Source organism: Oncorhynchus masou, chromosome 5, assembly GCF_036934945.1.
Source record: "Oncorhynchus masou masou isolate Uvic2021 chromosome 5, UVic_Omas_1.1, whole genome shotgun sequence".
In the NCBI taxonomy this organism is placed as follows: domain Eukaryota; kingdom Metazoa; phylum Chordata; class Actinopteri; order Salmoniformes; family Salmonidae; genus Oncorhynchus; species Oncorhynchus masou.
The window spans coordinates 33,705,138-33,726,393 of NC_088216.1; the positions used below are offsets into that span (position 1 = coordinate 33,705,138).

General features: G+C 42.9%; 1 protein-coding gene across 2 annotated transcripts in view; it reads right to left on the minus strand.

Moving 5' to 3' along the window:
- LOC135539477 (spectrin beta chain, non-erythrocytic 1-like) overlaps positions 1 to 21,256 on the minus strand; it is a 94,582-nt gene that overhangs the window by 25,786 nt on the left and 47,540 nt on the right. For both annotated transcript variants that reach the window (XM_064965376.1, XM_064965377.1), the window contains 16 exons: positions 19,813 to 19,986; positions 18,585 to 18,679; positions 18,185 to 18,265; positions 17,653 to 17,768; positions 17,131 to 17,243; positions 16,655 to 16,842; positions 15,935 to 16,052; positions 15,225 to 15,383; positions 13,607 to 13,909; positions 12,760 to 12,913; positions 11,590 to 12,460; positions 7,728 to 7,865; positions 4,597 to 5,353; positions 3,536 to 3,738; positions 2,796 to 2,886; positions 2,263 to 2,409 (listed from right to left, as the gene is read on the minus strand). In XM_064965376.1, the coding sequence (XP_064821448.1) occupies positions 2,263 to 2,409; positions 2,796 to 2,886; positions 3,536 to 3,738; positions 4,597 to 5,353; positions 7,728 to 7,865; positions 11,590 to 12,460; positions 12,760 to 12,913; positions 13,607 to 13,909; positions 15,225 to 15,383; positions 15,935 to 16,052; positions 16,655 to 16,842; positions 17,131 to 17,243; positions 17,653 to 17,768; positions 18,185 to 18,265; positions 18,585 to 18,679; positions 19,813 to 19,986 (3,708 nt within the window). The remainder of the gene's footprint in view (positions 1 to 2,262; positions 2,410 to 2,795; positions 2,887 to 3,535; positions 3,739 to 4,596; positions 5,354 to 7,727; positions 7,866 to 11,589; positions 12,461 to 12,759; positions 12,914 to 13,606; positions 13,910 to 15,224; positions 15,384 to 15,934; positions 16,053 to 16,654; positions 16,843 to 17,130; positions 17,244 to 17,652; positions 17,769 to 18,184; positions 18,266 to 18,584; positions 18,680 to 19,812; positions 19,987 to 21,256) is intronic.

Genomic DNA, 21,256 nt, shown 5'->3' on the forward strand with positions numbered 1-21,256 from the left:
GTAGAGTATTTTTCATAAAGTAACGCTAAAGGAAATTGAGACAGTTTACTGTCTCATGTGCTTTGCCTGCACTGAAAAAAATAAAGGTTCTTAAAATGGTTCTTCCTCAGCTCTTAAGGTCCCTTGGAGAATTCTTGCCCTTTAAAAAACCTTAAGTGTGGGGTTCTTGATGTGGCATCTACGGTTCTTCAGAATTCTAAAAGGTTCTTGAAATGTAGATGCCTGCAGATGCATATTGTCCAGTGTTACTAGTGTTGATTTTTTAGTGTACCATTTTTTTGTGCTGACACTGTAAAGAGTTAAATTAACACTCAGTGGTGTAAAATAACCCCACTGTTGGTGTTAATAACCAGAGTTGAAAAAAACATGCTTATCATTATCATATTTCCCAGCATGCTCTATTGCAGGTTGATAGTTTGTTTCAATATAAATGTTTCTGCATGTACATTGATTGATTAATTAATCATATGCTATTCAAATATAAATAACATACATTTTTCTAAACTATTCAAATCTGTTAATTGGACTTCTTGTACCCATTACTGAAATTCTTGTTTCAGTCTAGCTGTTTAAGCTGGTCTCTTACCTCAATCTTCCCAACCCTGGAAGTCATTCTGAACGCAGGTTGCGAGTGAATAAACATTTTAAATGTTGGATATCCCCACTCTGTCTGGATTTCAATAGCAATTACACATCACTTTCCAAGCCAGTATAATGTGGCTTGTAGGCCTGATGTGGCCTTTAAATGATGAGCTTCAGGCCCCTTGATAATAGTAAAACTAGGCCCTCAAAAGAAAGCCATTTGAAATATGTATTTAATTGTCTTAAAATAATGTAATTTTTAATAACAACATTCACTTAAGAATACGTAAGAGTCTAGATAACTGATCATGTTAATTTCAATTAATCGAAAGTGCTTATTAACTTGTGTTCATTCTAGAGGTCGACCGATTAATCGGAATTAATTAGGGCCGATTTCAAGTTTTCATAACAATCGGAAATCGGTATTTTTGGGTGCCGATTTGCAGATCTTTTTTTTTTTTTACACCTTTATTTAACTTGGCAAGTCAGTTAAGAACACATTCTTATTTTCAATGATGGCCTAGGAACGGTGAGTTAACAGCCTCGTTCAGGGGCAGAAAGACAGATTTTCACCTTGTCAGCTCGGGGGATCCAATCTTGCAACCTTACAGTTAACTAGTCCAACGCAATAACGACCTGCCTCTCTCTCGTTGCACTCCACAAGGAGACTGCCTGTTACGCAAATGCAGTAAGCCAAGGTAAGTTGCTAGCTAGCATTAAACTTATCTTATAAAAAAACAATCAATCATAATCACTAGTTAACTACACATGGTTGATGATATTACTAGATATTATCTAGCGTGTCCTGCGTTGCATATAATCTGACTGAGCATACAAGCATACAAGTATCTAAGTATCTGACTGAGAGGTGGTAGGCAGAAACAGGCACGTAAACATTCATTCAAACAGCACTCTCGTGCGTTTTGCCAGCATCTCTTCTGTGTGCGTCAAGCATTGCGCTGTTTATGACTTCAAGCCTATCAACTCCCGAGATGAGGCTGGTGTAACCGAAGTGAAATGGCTGGCTAGTTAGAGCACGCTACTCGCTCTGAGCCTTGGGGTGGTTGTTTCCCTTGCTCTGCATGGGTAACGCTGCTTCGATGTGGTGGCTGTTGTGTTGCTGGTTCGAGCACAGGGAGGAGTGAGGAGAGGGACGGAAGCTATACTGTTACACTGGCAATACTAAAGTGACTATAAGAACATCCAATTGTCAACGGTTAATTAAATACAAATGGTATAGAGGGAAATAGTCCTAGAATTCCTATAATAACTACAACCTAAAACTTCTTAACTGGGAATATTGAAGACTCATGTTAAAAGGAACCACCAGCTTTCATATGTTCTCATGTTCTGAGCAAGGAACGTTAACGTTAGCTTTCTTACATAACACATATTGCACTTTTACTTTCTTCTCCAACACTTTGTTTTTGCTGTATTATATTAAGTTAAAATAAGTGTTCATTCAGTATTGTTGTAATTGTCAATATTACAACAACAGCAAAAAAATAACAAACAACAAAAATAAATCGGCCGATTAATCGGTATCGGCTTTTTTGGTCCTCCAATAATCGGTATCGGTATCGGCGTTGAGAAATCATAATCGGTCGACCTTTAGTTCATTCATCTAATACCAATTACAAAATCATCAAGACAGAGTGAATCTTATTTTGGTTTGCTAACCTTCTCAATCTTGTCCAGCCACTCCTTGTTTGACTGCAACTCGGCCATGAATGCCTGATGCTTGAGCCATTTGCTGTGGAGGTTCCTGGCTTCGTCGTACGACATGTCCTGGGCCGTGAGCATCTTCTCATTGATCCACAGAGACAGCTGCATACAAAGACACACACACACACACACAAACACACACACACACACACACACACACACACACACACACACACACACACACACACACACACACACACACACAGGTAGGTAGGTCATTGTATTTGACTGCCTTAGACTGTGAAAGCAGTCTGTCACTATGCATACATTGCCACACCATGTATTACATTTAAATCAGTACATGTACGTATTCCTATTTCCATAGTATCGGGACTGATACCAATATTAGACACTAAGGGAAGAATTCCCACATCCAAGCATATTCCTGGACTAAAAAGCACTTTCGATGGAGAATCTCTAATGAAAGTGCTTTTTAGTCCAGGAGTAGGCTTGATCTGGGTCCGGGAAAGACATGTTGGGCAGCTGACCTCCTGGCAATCCTGTAGGAACTTCTGAAGGTCCCGGTTATCCTTCAGCCTCATTAGTAGCTCCACAGCAGCCTCGCGGTTCTTCTTATGCCTGTGCAAACGTTGGGTAAACAGAATTGATCATGGATAATAGATCCCATGTTAATTGTGAGTACCACAAACAAGTTGACAGTTGTGTGTACCAGATTTTTACACAGATTTTTTTACATCACAATACGCATTACCAAGTAAAAGCAAAGATACATATCAAGTGTTGTACTGGCATTTGTGGTAGTTGTAAACCTAATAAGTGGGTGGTACACATCTAACCATTGGTGGTATTCTGGGTAGTCTTTTTCACAGTCAAGCTGTGCAGGTAGCCTAGCAGTTAAGGGTGTTGGGCCAGTAACTGAAAAGTTGCTGGCTCTAATCCCCAAGGTGGAAAAGTCTGCTGCTCTGCCCTTGAGCAAGACAGTTAAAACGGGCGCTGATGACGTCGATCAAGGCAGCCCCCTGCACCTCTCCGATTCAGAATGGTTGGGTTAAATGCGGAAAAAACATTTTGGTTGAATGCATTCAGTTTTGCAACTAAGTAGTTATGCCATTTCCAGGAGATTGCTTTATCATATTAATGTTGTTCCTGTGGCATTAAATACTCCAACAGGTGTTGTGAGATCTAATCTGCGCAGGAGAGTAACTGTAAAGATGACGACCTGTCCAGCAATGTCATGTGTTACTATATAGTAGAAGAGGCTTCTAACCTGTCGTCAATAGACGTCGCTCTCTCCTGGATGCGGTCGGCGTTGATGTTGCCGTCGCTCGCCAGCCGCCTGCCAGCCTCCACCACGCCGTTTATCTTCTCTTCGTTGGCGTCCATGGTGGTCATGAAGTCCTCCTGCTTCTTGATGGCTCCTTCGGCCCCCTCAAGCGTAGTGGGCATCTCTGTATGGGCCAGCATGTACTCCTAAGAGTAGGGTTATAAAAAAAGAGAGTCAGTGGGATTATTAGAAAATCCTGTGACTGAGACTAGATATCCAGGTTGGGGTCAATTCCATTTCAAATCAGTCAGGGAGTAAACTGAAATTCGTGAATTGACTGAATTGAAACAGAATATAGAACCCAACCCTGTTGGAATTCAATCTAAATCACATTGGACACAGACTATTTGCATTGCCCCCCTCTTTTACAATGCTGCTACTCTCTGTTGTTATCATCTATGCAAAGTCACTTTAATAACTCTACCGGTGCCCCAGCACAATCGACTCTGTACCGGTATCCCCCTGTACATAGTCTTGCTATTTTTATTTTACTGCTACTCTTTAATTACTGGTTACTTTTAGTTCTTATTCTTATCCATGTTTTTTTTAACTGCGTTGTTGGTTAGGGGCTCGTAAGTAAGCATTTCACTGTAACGTTGTATTCGGCGCATGTGACTAATAAAATTTGATTTGGTATGACACTTTTTGAAATGTGCTTTAATATGTGCATTTGATTTGCAAAGCAGCATGCCCACGGTAGGTGGAGTGGATTCTAGGTGGGCACGGACAATTACACATTGTTACCACATCCCTGCCTAGTAAAATTCGGTAATAGCAGCAACAACGAGCATTTTAAAATAAACTGTTGCCGAAAATCCATTTTTTTATGAGACAGAATCAGTGTAATTAAATAATAGTGAAACGGAACCATTCACTTTGGATTCCTAGGCTAAGATTTTCCACTCTTGGAATAGAATTTCAACTCACTTCCTGGATGGACCAATTCGAAATTGAACCGACCAAACAAGTACCCTGGTTTAAGGGGTATCGACCAATCGCCGTACCTGGTTGTTGAGGAAGACCTCGGCCTGCTTGGTGTCCCTGAGAAACAGCTGGTAGGCGTGGGACTGTGACAGCAGGTTCTGCCGGTTCTCCCACATCTTGTGCAGCTCGTTCCAGCCTGTGTCCAGTGCCTGTAGCCGCTGCCTCAGGAACATGTACTGGGCATCGGTCTGACCCTGGGTCACCATCTCGCCCATGTCGCGCATCTTCTGGTAGTCCTCCTCGTAGTTGCAGATCTCGTTTTTGATGCCGTCGTGCTGTGCTAGCAGCTTCTCTGCCTCAGCCAGCGTGTTGGGAGTCTCCTCCGAGGCGATGGCTGTCTGTGTGCGGGACAGCCACGACTGGAAGTCATCCAGTTCGCGCAGGAACTGCTGCAGCTTGCTGGCCTCGCCAAGGGACTCTTCGCGGTTACGCAGTGTGGCCTTCATCTCCTCCCACACGGCGGTGATCTCGGCCAGGCGGCCCGTGATGGCCTTGGCCTGGTCTGGGTGCTCGCCGGCCAGTCGCTCGGCCTCGCCGCGCAGGTCGCCCAGCTTGTCCTCGATGGCAGCCAGGTCACGCTCCATGCCAGTGAGTTTGCGCTGCAGCGCCATGACACCCGTCAGGTCGTTGCCCAGCTCCTGGGTGGACTCGATGACCTTGGTCTTCTCGCGGATCCATGACTTGGTTTCGTTGCAGTCCAGGTGGTAGTTCTGCACACCCAGAGCGGAGATTAGAGACTCCTTCTTCTGGTCCGCCAGATCCCGGAACTGGCTCCATCTGGTGAACAAATTAATAAATAAAAATATGGTCATTTAGCAGACAGTTTTACCCAGTTGACAGACAGTGATACATATTTCAATACATGTGACCCATGCGGGAATCAATCCCACCATTACCCTGTTGTTGCCAGACCAAGGCTCAAATTTACTGAACCATTGGCCAATTAATTTGATGATAACCAACAATAAATATCCAGCTCATTTTTCAATTCAAAGGATACAGTGATATCCAACACAGAATAACACAATTTTAAGTCAATAGGTATTTGAAACACACCATGAGCCAAGTAAAAGGTCAGACATATTTAAACTACATTAACTGCATTATAATAACCTAATCTTCTTTTGGTTTCTTCATTTGGCATCAGGTAGTTGCCAATCATATGGTAAGGCATTAAATCAGAACCTGAAAGTGTTATCTTCCACCGTAAATGTTGTGAATACCAGGGACATTAGTGATGCACAGCTTGACTCATAACCCGCAGTCCCCAATGTTATATCCACAGGGCGGGCAGATTTAGGGTCATGAAAGGGTCAATGTGTGGATGAAGGGCAGATGGGTGGGGAATAAAGAGTATAATGAATGTATAATTCTTGTGCAATTTATCTATAGGCTATATTGAGGTGTTTCTTTCATTATTTTAGGCTATCTGGCATTAGCGAGTAAGCCTAAGCTTAGGGTCTAACTGTACGCACGCCAATCGCCAAATGCTTTTGGGAACGGGTAGTAAAAAGTTCATGTCGATCCATGGAGGCAAAAAGGCCAATGTCAGAGTTTAATTCAATAAGAGAAAAGCCACTTCACAATCATCACACATAACACTGCAATCATCCTCTTTCACCACCCCACCAAATCTTTCCAAACATACATTTTCTGGCAAAAGAGGATGATAGCAGTGTTATGTGTGATGATTGTGAGGCGTTATAGAAATTTGACAGACACAAGATGGAGACCTCAATCAAACAGGCTAAATGTTTACTTGAGAACGAAAGTGGAAGAATATTGTTTTAGCATCTTGAGAGAATGTGAATGCGCAGTTAAATACCATCTGTAGTGGTCCTATCTTTATCAGCATCATAAAAGCTGATATTATTTCAACCACCTAAAATATGCATCCAAGCCAAATTGAAATGTTATCAGAAAGATGTTGGGTTGTTTTCACAGATTTCTATTTCCTTTACAACCGGTCAAAATTATGTCATTTGAACATTTAGCACAGAAAATCTTTTCAATTTTCTTAATAGTAATTGTATTTTCTCCCCAGGCCCTAAATGTCTTTGCGCTACGAAAGAAGCAGAGATCACTCAGAAAGCTTCACTGATGTCAAATACATTGAAGCATTCATTCTATTGATTTATGACATTATTCTGCTGAGCAAGGGTTTATTTAGTCTTCTAGGGAAGCAAATAATGACAGAAGAGAAGCTGCATGTATCTATTTATAGACAAGTTGACAAACAAATAGCCTACCAAAATGTTGGAAATGAAAAGTAGAAACACATCAGGTGTGAGATTCAGATTTTCACTTTATCACATATAGTCGGGCGGTTGCGGATGGGTTGTCAGCAATTGCGGCCGGGTGAGGGTGAACAAACAGCTGATCCGCGCACCACTGAGGGACATATCAGCCTCAGATATAGGATCTTAATTTGAGCCAGTTTGCTACAGTAGAAAAATAATCCTACAGCAACAGGAAACATTTTTAATTTATACATTTTTAATTAGGGTAAATCAAGTATGAATATTTTAAGTGGGAGTTAAACTTTAGAAGCCTAGTTTTTTAAATTATTATAATAAAAATTGACCCCGTTTGTTGTGATATCCAATTGGTAGTTACGAGTTTGCCTCATCACTGCAACTCCCTAACAGACTCGGGAGAGGTGACGGTCGAGAGCCATGCATCCTCCGAAACACGACCTGCCAAGCCGCACTGCTTCTTGACACACTGCTCGCTTAACCCGGAAGCCAGCCGCCAATGTGTCAGAGGAAACACTGTCCAACTGACGACCGAAGTCAGCTTGCAGTCACCCGACCAGCCAAAAGGAGTTGCTAGATGAGCCAAGTAAATCCCCTGACCAAACCCTCCCCTAACCCGGACGAAGCTGGGCCAATTGTGAGCCGCCCCACTGGGCTCCCATTCACGTCCGGCTGTGATACCGCCTGAGACCAAACCTAAGGCTGTAGTGGCACCTCAGCACTGGGATGCAGTGTCCTAGACCGCTGCGCCACTCGGGAGGCCCCCTTGAAGCCTTGTTAAACCTCTTATACACTATAAGTTTGTATTTCCTGCAACAACAGGATGAGCAAATTAAGCTAAGGCATCTGTATGATAGGAGATAGTGTGACGTCTGACTGTGAATGGCTCAACTTGCCTGTTATTGAGCTTATCTTGCTGGGCTTTTATGTCCTTCTCACTGGGGTGTCCGTTGTGCATCAGCTGCCTGGCGATCTGGTTCACGACAGCGACGCGTGACGCCTGGTTATTCATCTCAGGCTCCAGGCTCTCGAACCTGGGAAAGAGAGAGCATGCCATGTCATGACCAATCAAGTTCACCTCCAAAACAAACCATTTTCCCTTGCGCACATTGATGTTTGGGCCACGTTCAGGCAAACGTTGTGGAACATTTCAGCTGACACGATTTCTTATACTACATGTCAGGGTCATGTTTGTTCTTCAAACCACATTTTTATCTGAATGTTCCACAATGTTGTACCCTGATGAATGTACCTCAGACATATTCCCATGTTTGGTGTTTAACCTCCTAAGTACTTCCTGCGCTTTTCTCCTTGTACCTCTGTACTCTTTTTATTATCTGTCTTGTTCTGTCTGTTTAAAATACCTATTTTGTTAATTTTCTGTGTAAGGTGAACATCAGTTTCGAGAAAGGCAACTAAAAAATAGGGCACCTAACGCACTGTGGGAGGAGCTGTTGCATTGTAACTAGTTTATCATTTGTATATTTACAGTTTCTCAATCGGGTAAAATAGTTTTTTGGAACTGTAGTCAAATGTACCTTTAGCAGAACACCAGTGAACAAATGTTCAAATACATTTGCAGAACTTCTGATCATTTTATTTTCTTTCTACTTGGATTGCATATCTTAGACCCCGTTTTGCTAAACCTGAAATACAATTGCCATCAATGAATACCAAATTCACAGTGTTTTGTTCACATATGTTACGTCCGTCGTTAGAAGGAGACCAAGGCGCAGCATGGTAGGCGTACATCGTATCTTTATTGATGACACCAAACCAAATAATAAATTCAAAAAACGAAAGCGCACAGTTATGTCAGGCTACAGAAGCTAAACAGAAAACAAGATCCCACAACCTAATGGTGGGAAAAAGGGCTGCCGAAGTATGATCCCCAATCAGAGACAACGATAGACAGCTGCTTCTGAGTGGGAACCACACGCGGCCAAAAACAAAGAAACAGAAGACATAGAATTTCCCACCCGAGTCACACCCTGACCTAACCAAACATAGAGAATAATAAGGATCTCCAAGGTCAGGGTGTCACGCCCTGGTCTAAGTATTTTGTGTTTTTCTTCATGTATTGGGTCAGGCCAGGGTGTGGTATGGAGTTTTTGTATTGTGGTGTGTTTTGTCTTGGGGTTTTGGTGTGTATGTATTTGGGATTGTAGCTAGTGGGGTTATCTAGCAAAGTCTATGGCTGTCTGGAGTGGTTCTCAATCAGAGGCAGGTGCTTATCGTTGTCTCTGATTGGGAACCATATTTAGGCAGCCATATTCTTTGAGTTTGTCATGGGTGATTGTCCTTAGTGTCTTGATGTCCTTGTGCTGTGTTAGTTGACACCAGTTTAGGCTGTTTCAGTTTTCGTTTATTTTGTTTTGTAGTGTTTTGTATTGATTCGTGTTACGTTTGTTTTATTAAACATGGATCACAATAGACACGCTGCAGTTTGATCCGACTCTCCTTCACCATATGAAAACCGTGACAACATAAGAGAAAATTGTGAAAATGTGTTCACTGTTTCCAGCAATCAGGAAATACTAGTGCACAAAATTGTAAATGGCTCTATCAGTGTAAATTTGCGTAAAATATAGCAGAGGTCGGCGGCCCCAGGGCATGTGCACTGTATGCCCATTCAGTAATCCGGCCCTAATTGTAATCTTCCATTACAGAGTGAATTTTGGTGTAAATTGATGCCTATCCATTCATATCAGCATATATCCTCCACTATATTCACCTTTCCTTTTTTCGGTTTGGGAATTTTTTTCTGCTTGGTGATGGAAAGTCTACCTGCACACAATGTGAAATTGTTTGGTGAAATATGCATAAGTCGAGTCATTTTCCATCATTTTTAATAGTTTGTATTCCAAGGCATTGAAGTGTATGACATACTGAAACCGGTGTGCCTGTCACCTGCTACCATACCATGTTCAAAGCCACTTAAATCTTTTGTCTTGCCCATTCAACCTCTGAATGGCACACATACTGTACACAATACACGTCTCAATCGTTTCAAGGCTTAAATCCTTCTTTAACCCGTCTCCTCCCCTTCATCTACATTGACTGAAGTGTATTTAACAAGTCACATCAATAAGGGATCAAAGCTTTCACCTGGATTCACCTGGTCAGTCTATGATGTGGAAAACATTTTGTAAATCGCGAGAAAGGGTTCAAAATGAGGGATCAATGAAAGAAAGCCATCTAAATATATGGATATTTGTCAGCACTAATTGGTAGATTTAAAAACTACTCTGATTTTGTAGATTATTTAGGGTTAGGGAAGTGTTTATGAATCATGAAAAACAAGTTTGGAGACACTTTACACAAGAAAGAAAGAAAACGGTGGTTTGATTCATTCCTAAAATTGCCACATTCAGTTCATTAACACATGGTAATGTTGGAAGATTTGTGTACATATAATTATAATAAGGAGAATAGTGTACAATAGTAGGCTATACCCTCGTCTGTTGCCTGCACTAACCGTGGTACTATGTGATGACACAGCCAAGTATCGAGCCATGCGTCAAGTTCAAACAGTTATGGCTTGGTCTGCGTTCCACTCCATAATGACTTAGTTAGCCTACATGTCTATTTTTATATTATCAACTGTTACTAATGATCCTCAGCAACAACCACATGGCCGAATTACCTAAAACAAATGGATTACTCATTAACTTAGCTGTTATTGTCACGCTGGTATAAACGATTCGGGAGAAAGGCGCAGGAATGCGTAATAGTTTTTTTTATTACGCCCAAAATTACAGTGTGCTGTGTAAAGGCACGGGGACGAAGACCAAACATACACTTACACAAAAAACAGGGTTGAAACCCAAACAACAAAAGAGTGAGGAGAACCTCAAATAAATAACCCAAATGCACAATGATTGTCACACGGGACGAGACCAGTAATCACCTGTGCAATCCACAATGGCACGAAAGCCAAAACAAACAGCACAGGTACTCACACACACCAACAGACATTGTAACAATAATCGACAGACAACGGAAACCAAAGGGTACACTTATACAAGTACTAATCCGTGGGAATAGGTGACAGGTGTGCGTGATGAAAGTTCCGGAGGGAATCCTTGACAGTTGTCAATAGCTCTTATCAAGTTGTCATTACTGTGCATGGAGAATGGTGTTATTAAAAAATTAAGTGGATGCTTTTTCGACTTGAAACTGGTATGTTCGCTCGACCTTATTCATTGTTTCCTCACATGTAAAGGTGGTGGAATGATTAGGAAATTAAGTCCGTCAGAATACGGCATATCTGTAGACCCACCTTGGCCGCACGTTCATTTATTCGCCAAAACAAATAGCAGGTGTATAGCACGCTATTCTCATTCTTAAGTTCAAGGTCAGAATTCGCATTGAGAGAAAAGTGCATAAAAAAGGAGTTACGTTCCATTTAAGCACGCTTAACTCGGTTCGGAATTGGGCCCTTAATGTTTTGCAAATGGCCAGAGTTCCGTGTCTTCTATACAGTGTTTTGAAAATCGACAACGTTCTTCCATAAACTGCTCGCATACATGTTATTTCATAGTTTCGTCTTCGCTATTATTCTAAAATGTAGAAAATAGTACAAATAAAGAAAAACCTTGGAATGAGAAGGCGTTCCAAAAACTTTTGACTGGAACTGTATGTCAAATACTTTCAGATACTTGAGTGGCACACCAAGCTAAATCAGGCCTAAAGGAGTAGGGTCTAGGGGTAGACTATGGCTTAAGCATGCATTTCTATATGTATGGGTTCTCTCACCTGTGCTGAATGACCTCTAGGTCTTCTAGCTTCTCTGGGATCTCCATGCTGTTGAGCCATTGATCCTTCTCATCAATCCACACCTCGCAGGCGTCCGCCTCGCTGAACATCTTGTAGAGGGCCAGGGCGTCCTGCAGTGCCTGCTTTCTCAGCCGGGTCAGCTCGGCCACCTCCTTGTAGCGCTCCTCTATGCCTGCCAGGCGGCCCTTGACCTCTTCCGACTGAGCCTGCTCCTCAGGCAAGGCGGCCGCCTGCTCATGGAGCGCATCGATCACCGGCCGATAGCTGGCCACCTCGGCGGCGGCGTCCTTGTGCTTGCGCACCAGGGCCTGTGTGGAGAACTCGTCATGGCCCACCTCGCTGCTGGACACGATGCGCAGGGCATCCAGGGTCCAGGCGTCGGCATCGTCTGCGTCCGCCTGGAACTGGTGCAGGGCACACGCTTCCTCCAGATGGGCCTTCCTCACGCCCGCTAGCTCCTCCAATGCTGCCCACTGTGCCCGCAGGTCGGCTATGCGGTCGCGGATCTTGGCGGCGCCAAAGTGGCCACCGTCGGCCATGGCCTGGCCCTCGGCGATGGTGTGCTGCAGGTGACCGGCACGGCCATTCATCTCGTCCTCCAGGGTGCGGTGCTTGCTTAACAGGCGCACAGCCCCCGTCAGGTCCTTGCCACTCTCGTCCGACGACAGGATCTGCTCCTTCTCACGGATCCAGCCCTCCTCCTCGGCCATCTCCCAGAAGAACTTCCAGAGACGGCGGGACTCCTCCAGGCGGGCCCGGCGCTCGGCAGCCAGCTGGGTCAGCTCCTGGTAGCAGAACTCCATGTGGGCCACGCGGTCGCGTATTACCTGAGGGTCACAGGGCTTGTAAACTGTAGCAGAGACAGAACAGAGGCCCAGTTAGCATCTAGCAGCACCCACAGATGTACATTACACTGTATTGACTCACATGTTATGATTTCATTCCAATGACTATGATTCCTTTTATGTTTATTTTTCACTTTGCTTGTATAGATCTTGAAGTATCTTGCAAAACACTATGCTATTCAACTGAACTGTGAAATTGTATGATGACATGCATGATCGTCATTAGTTAATAATACAAACACAAGTAGAAAACAACGAGTCACAATTTGAATAATAGCAGCCTGAATGTTTAGGACATTCTCACCGTCGCCGTCGATGGCGAATTTCTGGGCATTGTTGTTGACAGCTTTGACACGGTCAGCCTGGATGCCGATGTCGGCCTCTACCAGGGCATGTTTCTGCAGGAGATCCTCCACTCCGAGCAGATGCTTCCCATAGTCCTGGGACAGCAGCATCATCTGTGTGGCAGAGACATAGAGGCATGACATAGAGGCATGTGTGGCAGCAACATACAGGCACCTTCTAAGTCTAAGATCATCAGTTGCCAATATGAATCGTTTACTTTTTGTGCACTTTGAAACGCAATACGGGTATTTTTTTCAAGGTGAGGAGAGGAAACTTTTTGAAACTTACATTTCATCTAACTTGTAATTTAATTCCAAATCAACCACTACCATCAACTCTCTAGCGACTCTTGTAAACCTAAGAGGATTCGATAGGTGGAAGCATAATGCCAAGAATTCCACCCAGCCAGTCAGAAAGGCAAGATGACGTAGTGTTTACAGTGCCAACCCAATCCTCTTGTATCTACAGGAGGGTCTAGGACGAGGTTCAGTTGTGCTGATTTGGAATTATTCAGCATTGGACTAACATAATCCAGTTAGTTTCACCATTGATACTGCTTAAACTGATCATTTAGAAGAGGGATTAATACAAGATTAATACATTCCGTTTGTAATTCTAACGTGAAATTACTTGAAATTACCTATTTCCAATACATTTTAAATGTGTTCAGGTGTTGGTGGAAGCAGGGTAGATGAGGTTCAATGCATTTTGAACAATTCAATTTGTGTTACAAAAATTATTCATTTTTGTCTTTCCAACACGGTTTAACACATACATTTTCGGAAGGGTCCCCCTTCCTCTCTTACCTTCATCTCGTCCATCCAGTCCATGATGTAAAGCATCTCCTGGAAGACCCTCTGCAGACCCAGATTCATCTCCAGGCGCTGGCGCCTCGCCTTCAGAAGCTCCAGCAGGTACTCCCACAGCCGGATCACGTTGTCCTTGCGCGCTGTGATGCGTTTGATGTCGTGGTACTTCTCTGCCTCCAGCTCCTTAGCGACAGACACCACGGCCTGCACACGCTCCTCGTACGCCGTAATATCCGTCTCGATGGCCTCATGCTTCTTGGTGGCCGCGTCCACTGCCGGAAGGTCGAAGCCAAAGTTGTCCTGCGAGATAGAAGTGATGGGAATGGAATGGAATAGAATAAAATACAATACTGTTAGGATATACTGCATGGGTGGCAACATACTGGGATACAAGGAAGACACACTCTCCATTTCTATAATGTTATCGTCTCTACAATTTGACAATGACATAAAATACTATGATCCTTTAAAGGAGTAACCCGCAGTTGCTACATCCATTTTTGGATTTATACATTGATGATATATACCCATTGATTCTTGAAGATTATAACTTCTAAATGCATTGTGAGTGGCCTCTTGAGGAGCGCACTGGTCTAGGCACTGCATTGCTGTGCTAGCTGCGTCTCTACAGATCTGGGTTCGATACTGGGCTGTGTAACAGCCGGCCGTGACCGGGAGACCCATGAGGCGGCAGGGTGGGCGCATGCACGTTTCCTCCGACACATTGGTGTGGCTGGCTTCCGGGTTAAGCAAGCATTGTGTCAAGAAGCAGTGCGGCTTGGCAGGGATGTGTTTCAGAGGACACACGGCTCTCGACCTTCGCCTCTCCGGAGTCCATACAGGAGTTGCAGCGATGGGACAAGACTGTAATTACCAATTGGATATCACGAAAAAGGGTTGTTGTTTTTTACAATTAAAAAAAATGCATGCCTCGTGAGATTATTTCAACTGTCACACCCCATCAAAACCCAAAATATGAGCTTGTTTTGCTCCAATGTTTGTAAACATTGTAAATGTAAACCAACACTGTATAGCCTCAAAACATGGTTAAAACAATAATTTATGATATCATGGATGGTCAAGCCTTGCATCGATAGCTCTGTCTATGAATTTGAGAGTGCTTACATTTTCCTGGCCCATTCCTCAGGTTATTACCAAAACAGAGTTGGGGTTTTCTGCTTTGCTATTGTTTCAACTGCAAACTGGCCCTGATTTGAGTTTGACAAAAGTAGGAAAGCAAATGAGATGCAACGTTTACATCTTCAGCACTTAATCTTAATGTGCTACAGAGATGATGCCATACCAGTGAACGTGACGCTTGTATTACACTGAATCTGGGTGTCCAGACTGGGAGAAAACAATGGCTGAGACATTTGTATGGAGAAGGATGTAAAATATTTTGGTAGTTTGGTAAAATGTCACAATTGCTTTCCATATTTATTACTTTTGTCTGTGTGTGTGTGTGCCCACGCATTTGTGTGTCTGTAGCTGTGCGACAAGCTGCTGGATTTTGCTTAGCCAGTTGTCCCTCATGGGTACTTTGAGTGTTTGTGTGAGTGTGTGCATACATATGCATGTCTGTTCATGTATTTGTGTGCAAGCTTTTGTTTTTTACCTGTGAGACGAGGCGCTGGTTCTCACTCAGCCAGGTCTCCCTCATGGCAGCCTTGCGGTCAAAGCGGCGAGCCAGCTGCTCCAGTTTCTCCTGTCGAATCAGCTCTGTCCTCAGAGCCAGTTCCCGCTCATGCTCCGCCTTCTCCAGTCTCTCCCAGGTCTACCATAGGCAAAGTTTAACACACAATATTAAGTCAGGTATATCATATGGTCCAGACAGACCAACATGAACGTCAGACATCATTTTTCTGTTCATTTCTAGACTATTCTACATGATGAATTGACACCATTTGCCACCAGTCTATCTTGTACCTTACACATGCCAATGGTAGATTCAACTGTCTCATAATCTCACAGTTTTATGTCCAGATGCAAAATGTATGAGTTGGCAGAATTACTCCGATTGTAATAATTATACCATAGTAAAACTCCTACTTACTAATAATAATACTACCACACACCAAAGAGAGACTACCAAACACCCTGACACAGACAAACAGGAGAGAGAGATAGCGAACAACCTGATGTTTCTTTAAGACAAAACATTGATCGCGAAGTAGGGTAACTTTGTCCCTAGACCCTGATCTTGAGTCAGTTTAGCATTTTGACCACTAAAGGTAAAGGTTAGGATTGGGAGAAGGGAAACTGATTCTTCATCTGTGCCGAGGGAAACTTCACCCTAAAGCGTTCGTCAGAGACTACAGACATCACCTTGTTAATGTCAGAGATGAGTTTGCCCTCCCTGGGCATGTAGACTTTCTGATTGTTGGCCCTCATCTTGCTCTGGATGGTAAACAGAAGCACCTCCAGGTTGCCCTTCTCAGTAAACCTGATCGATAAAAAGAGGAATGGTTTTGGGGGAGTGATATTTTGACAGCGTAAAAAAAAAGCTCATGTCTAAACACATCGCATCACTTTAAGTTCTCAGGGTTGCACTTATTTCAAAGCGTTTTTGGAGTCATGTCTTACTTCTGCACCATTAAAAATATTAAACATGCATACATTATCACTTCAATTCATGGACATAGCAGAACAAAACATTTTGAAGTAAATTCCACTACAAGCGGGATAGAGGCGCGCACCCAGAATGTTCGGTATTGTGCCATTCATTTAACATTAGACTTGACATTTTTGTTTTAGGTAGTGAAATGAATTTTTCATTAAAATGTTGGTTTAGAAGTTTGGAACAAAGATTTTGTGATGTTCAGGGAATGTCACAGGAACACCAACCAAAAAAGGTTGAGGGAATTGCAAGATAACTGGACAATGATATACCTTAAGTAAATATTATAGACATTTACAAATATTCTTAAGATCGTCTTAAAGCTGAAGATTGCCCATCTTGTCAGATCTCCATAAGTGCATAGGGGGTGCATTGGGGTATAGGGGTGGATTTAGGATTGGTTGCTGGTGGGGGGGGGGGGCACTCACTTAGGGGGTTTCTCGACCGTGCGATATGTGTTGAAGGCTTGAAGCTGCTGCTGCACCCCGTTTAAAGAGTTGGCAAACTTGCGATTGTTGAGGATGATGATGGTCTGCTCGATCCACTCCAGCAGATCTGAGGCCAGAGACTCGTACTTCTCAATCATCTTCTCTGTCTCAATGGCATTGTCCAGTACCTAGCGGAACAAAGAGGACACATGTCAAACTCTGGCCAAAAATGTCCAGACCTGGGTTCATATATAGTATTTGTTTTATAGTATATAGTATTTGTTTGCCAGATTGACAGAGTTTGCACAATTGGTACTATTCCACTGGTTTCATTACGCCAGAAAAGCTCAATCAAGTACATCTTGAAAGTTTTATACTATTTGAATCCACATCTGAAAAGCTCTTACTCTGCCCAGAACAACTTGTTGACAACAACCCACCAAACAAACATGGAATTGGAGATAATAAACGGTCACCTTCCCAATACGTTTCCCCTCCACTTTCAGCGCCTTCATTTTGGAGAAGTAGTGGTAGTATGTCACCACATATGTGATAACCGACTTCTCATCGGGGTGGTCCACACTGATATCTGTGAGAAAAAAAATACATTTCTGATTGGTTAATACAATTTGATTTGGAACGTTACAAAAATATTAAAAGAAGATCTATTTTTGTATTTCATGATGTTGTATGACAGGGCAGTGGGAAGGTAAAGCAGGTGATACGTGGATAGAAAGTGGAAAGTGGCAGACAGGGCTCAAATCCCTATTGCCAGGGGATATATGTAGTCTAGAGTCTGCAGCGCTATCACTAGACCAGACTCTGTCACCTACAGTATTTTATACATTCCAGTTAAGGATTATTACAGTTTGATTTAGTTTATTTGGACAACAAAAAAAGTATGTCACAGTGCACTGAGAAATCATGCGTGGCATCAGATTGAGCTATTTTCCATATGCACTCCTCTACTACATAGAAGAGCATAGTCCAGAACTCACCCTCTGGGTCTAGGAGCTTGGTAAGCCCAAGATGCTGCTCAGCCAGATTGAAGGCATTCTGCAGGTTGTGGTGGGCATTGGACTTTTTCAGCTTGTCAAAGTCAATCAGGTCTGGCCTATACACGAGACAAAGCATCATACCACAGCACCAGTCATACAGTATACCACCAAAGAATCACAAGGTAAATGTAATTTACCTGTTGAAATGTTATGATTAAATTGTTATGTTCTGATACCTCAAAGATTCAACACAATTACACCAAATGATGTACAGTAATGCATCAATAAATCCCAAAGACACCAAAAAGTAATTATTTGAACATTACTCTATTGTAAATAAGAAAATAAATCGTCAGAAATGAGGGGGGTTGGAGGTGGGATAAAAAATATATATTGGTGACCACATAAAGTAAATAGCAGACTGTGACGTAAATCACAAAGGATAATTGGTCTGAATTCCATGAGAAAAAATATCTGAATCATGTGACCCACAAGGGCATGAAGGATAGTTGATCAAACAGACTCTTGTTACCTGTGCTTATGGATGAGGGCATTGAAAGCCATGCCGTCTCGCCAACTGGTGCTGAAATTGTGAATGTTCACGTTTGGATAGCTACAGAGAACAAAACAGAGAACAACAGATATGATGATTTGTTCAATGTTCAAATTCATTCCCTAAGCAATTTCTATATAATTCAAGATGTGGCTCTGCTTCTGGAATTTCTTTACTGACTTGTTCTGAAAGTAAAAAGTCCAGTAACATCAAGTCACAACGGCGTTGCTGTCTAAATACATGTATATTTATCTTAAGGAGGACTGTTTAAGTCAAGTGGTAGAACTGAGAGCTGCCATGTACAGTAGATGACCCAAATCTAAGTATTTAAAATCTCTAAGAATCGTGTCTGAATGCAAGGGGACAGCCAATCACTCACCCAGCAGTCTTCATCTGGCACCAGAGGAGCAGGGCGTCCTTGGCTGATCTCTTCTCCTTGTTGTCTCCATCAGTCTCAACACTGATGTCCTGGATCTGTCACACAGACAATGATACAACAGCAGTGTGAGAAGTCTCAAATCAAATCAAAAGTCAAATGTTATTTGTCACATGCGGCGAATATGCACTTTCCCAACAATGCAGAGTTAAAAAGTAAGAAAATTTATTTTTTTAAATTTATTGTAACATAATAAAATAACAATAACACAGCTATATACAAGGCACGCTGGTACAGAGTCAATGTGCTGGGGGTACGAGGTAATTGACGGGATTGAGGTAATATGTACATGTAGGTAAGGTTAAAAGCGACTAGGAGATCAGGATAGATAATAAACAGAGTAGCGGCAGCGTGTGGGAAGAGTGTGAGCCAGTGCAAGAGAGTCAGTGCAACAACATCAAAAAAGGGGGTCAATGCAAATAGCCCGGGTGGCAATTTGATTAACTGATCAGCAGTCTGACGGCTTGGGGGTAGAAGCTGTTCAGGAGCCTTTTGGTCCCAGACTCGACACTCCGGTACCGCTTGCCGGAGAGAACAGTCTATGACTTGGGTGATTGGAGTCTTTGACTTCCTCTGACACCGCCTGGTATAGAGGTCCTGGGCTTTACGCAATACCCGCTGTAACGCCTTGCGGTCCGATGCCAAGCAGTTGCTCTCATACATAGCCTACATTTCTTACTCATGTTATAAAATAACCTTTATGTAAACAATTGACTGTGTAATATGTGTGTTGAGAACTACAAGATCACTGTGATAAAGGATGAGGCCCTACAGTAAATAAGCTACTGACGCTCAGTTGGATTGAAATCAGCATATGGGCCAACTCTCCTCCTGGAGAGCAACTGGGTTTGTTGCTCACATAACAATAATAGCATACCTGATTCAGATAATCGTGGCCCTGCTTTACATAATGTGTCCCCAGGATAATAATAGAGAATCACTGGCTAAGTGAGCGTTCAAACAAGACAAATTGATGCATAAAATACGCAGTGACTCAATGGTTTTGAATGGGAGCAGTGCTTTTGGGGGGGGGGGTGTTGTACTGTTCATTATATATTTTCCAAAGACTTATCAATCAGCCAATTGAAAGCCTAGAGCAGCATTTCTAGCAAATCATTTCTCGCCACATCAGACATACGTTTCATGCGTTTTGGTTTGAAGACTCCTTTACCTGGAACCTGAGAATGATGGTCCAGATGAGCCCCAGGGTGAGGCGGTGGTTGCCGTCAACAATGTCGTGTGAGCCCATGTTTTCCAGGTGGACCCTCTGCTCCTTGAGGAACTGCAGAGCCTTGTCCACGTTCTCCAGGCAGTGGATACGCATCCGTCCCCTGGTGGGCTTGGGCTGGGGAGGCAGGACAGGACACAGAACATGTCAGCAACAAGAGTTTCACAGTTTTTTAGTTTTTTACATTTGAGTAATTTAGCAGACACTCTTATCCAGAGCAATTTACAATCAGTTGAGAGTGGCCGTAAATAAAATAAAAATCAAATAAGTTGGTGACACTTTATTTCTTGTTATATGTATGTCTCATGACTAGAATGGGATTTGTGCCACAAATGCTAAAATATTAGCATGTTGAAACAGTGCCAGGGAAACTAAACCAAAGCACAGAATGCTGCCAAACACTTTTTTACATTTTACAGACACTCTTATCAAGAGCTTCATATTTGTAAATACATTTTCCTACTGTATCCCTGTGATAATCAAACCCACAACCTTGGCGCTGCAAGCACCATACTATACCAACCAGCTCTACCAACTGAACTACACAGGACTTGTCCATACCTTTTCCATAGACTGCTTACAGGGTAAGGAAATCAATTTGTCATTTTGTAACTATTAACTATTCCTTTATGTTTCTAATTATATTATTCCCATGCCATTGGAAAGGGTGTTCATACTGACATGTAGTTCTGTTTATGTTTGTACACTACATGACCAAGAGTATGTGGACACCTGCTCGTCGAACATCTCATTCCAAAATCATTGGCATTAACATGGAGTTGGTCCAAACTTTGCTGCTATAACAGCCTCTACACTTTTGGGAAGGCTTTCCACTAGATCTTGGAACATTGCTCTGGGGACTTGCTTCCATTCAGCCACAAGAGCATTAGTGAGGCCGGGCCCTGATGTTTGGCTATTAGGCCTGGCTCGCAGTCGGCTAAACAATTCATCCAAAGACATTCGATGGGGTTGAGGTCAGGCCTCTGTGCAGGCCAGTCAAGTTCTTCCACACCGATCTCAACAAACCATTTCTGTATGGACCTCGCATTGTGCACAGGGACATTGTCATGCTGAAACAGGAAAGGACCTTCCCCAAACTGTTGCCACAAATTTGGAAGCACAGAATCGTATACAATGTCATTGTATGCTGTAGCGTTAAGATTTCCCTTCAGTGGAACTAAGGAGCCTGAAACATGAAAAACAGACCCTGACCACAAAACTTTACAGTTGGCACAATTCATTGGGGCAGGTAGCGTTCTCCTGGCATCCGCCAAACCCAGATTCATCAGTTGGACTGCCAGATGGTGAAGTGTGATTCATCACTGCAGAGAAAGCGTTTCCACTGCTCCAGAGTCCAATGTCAGCGGGCTTTACACCACTCCAGCCG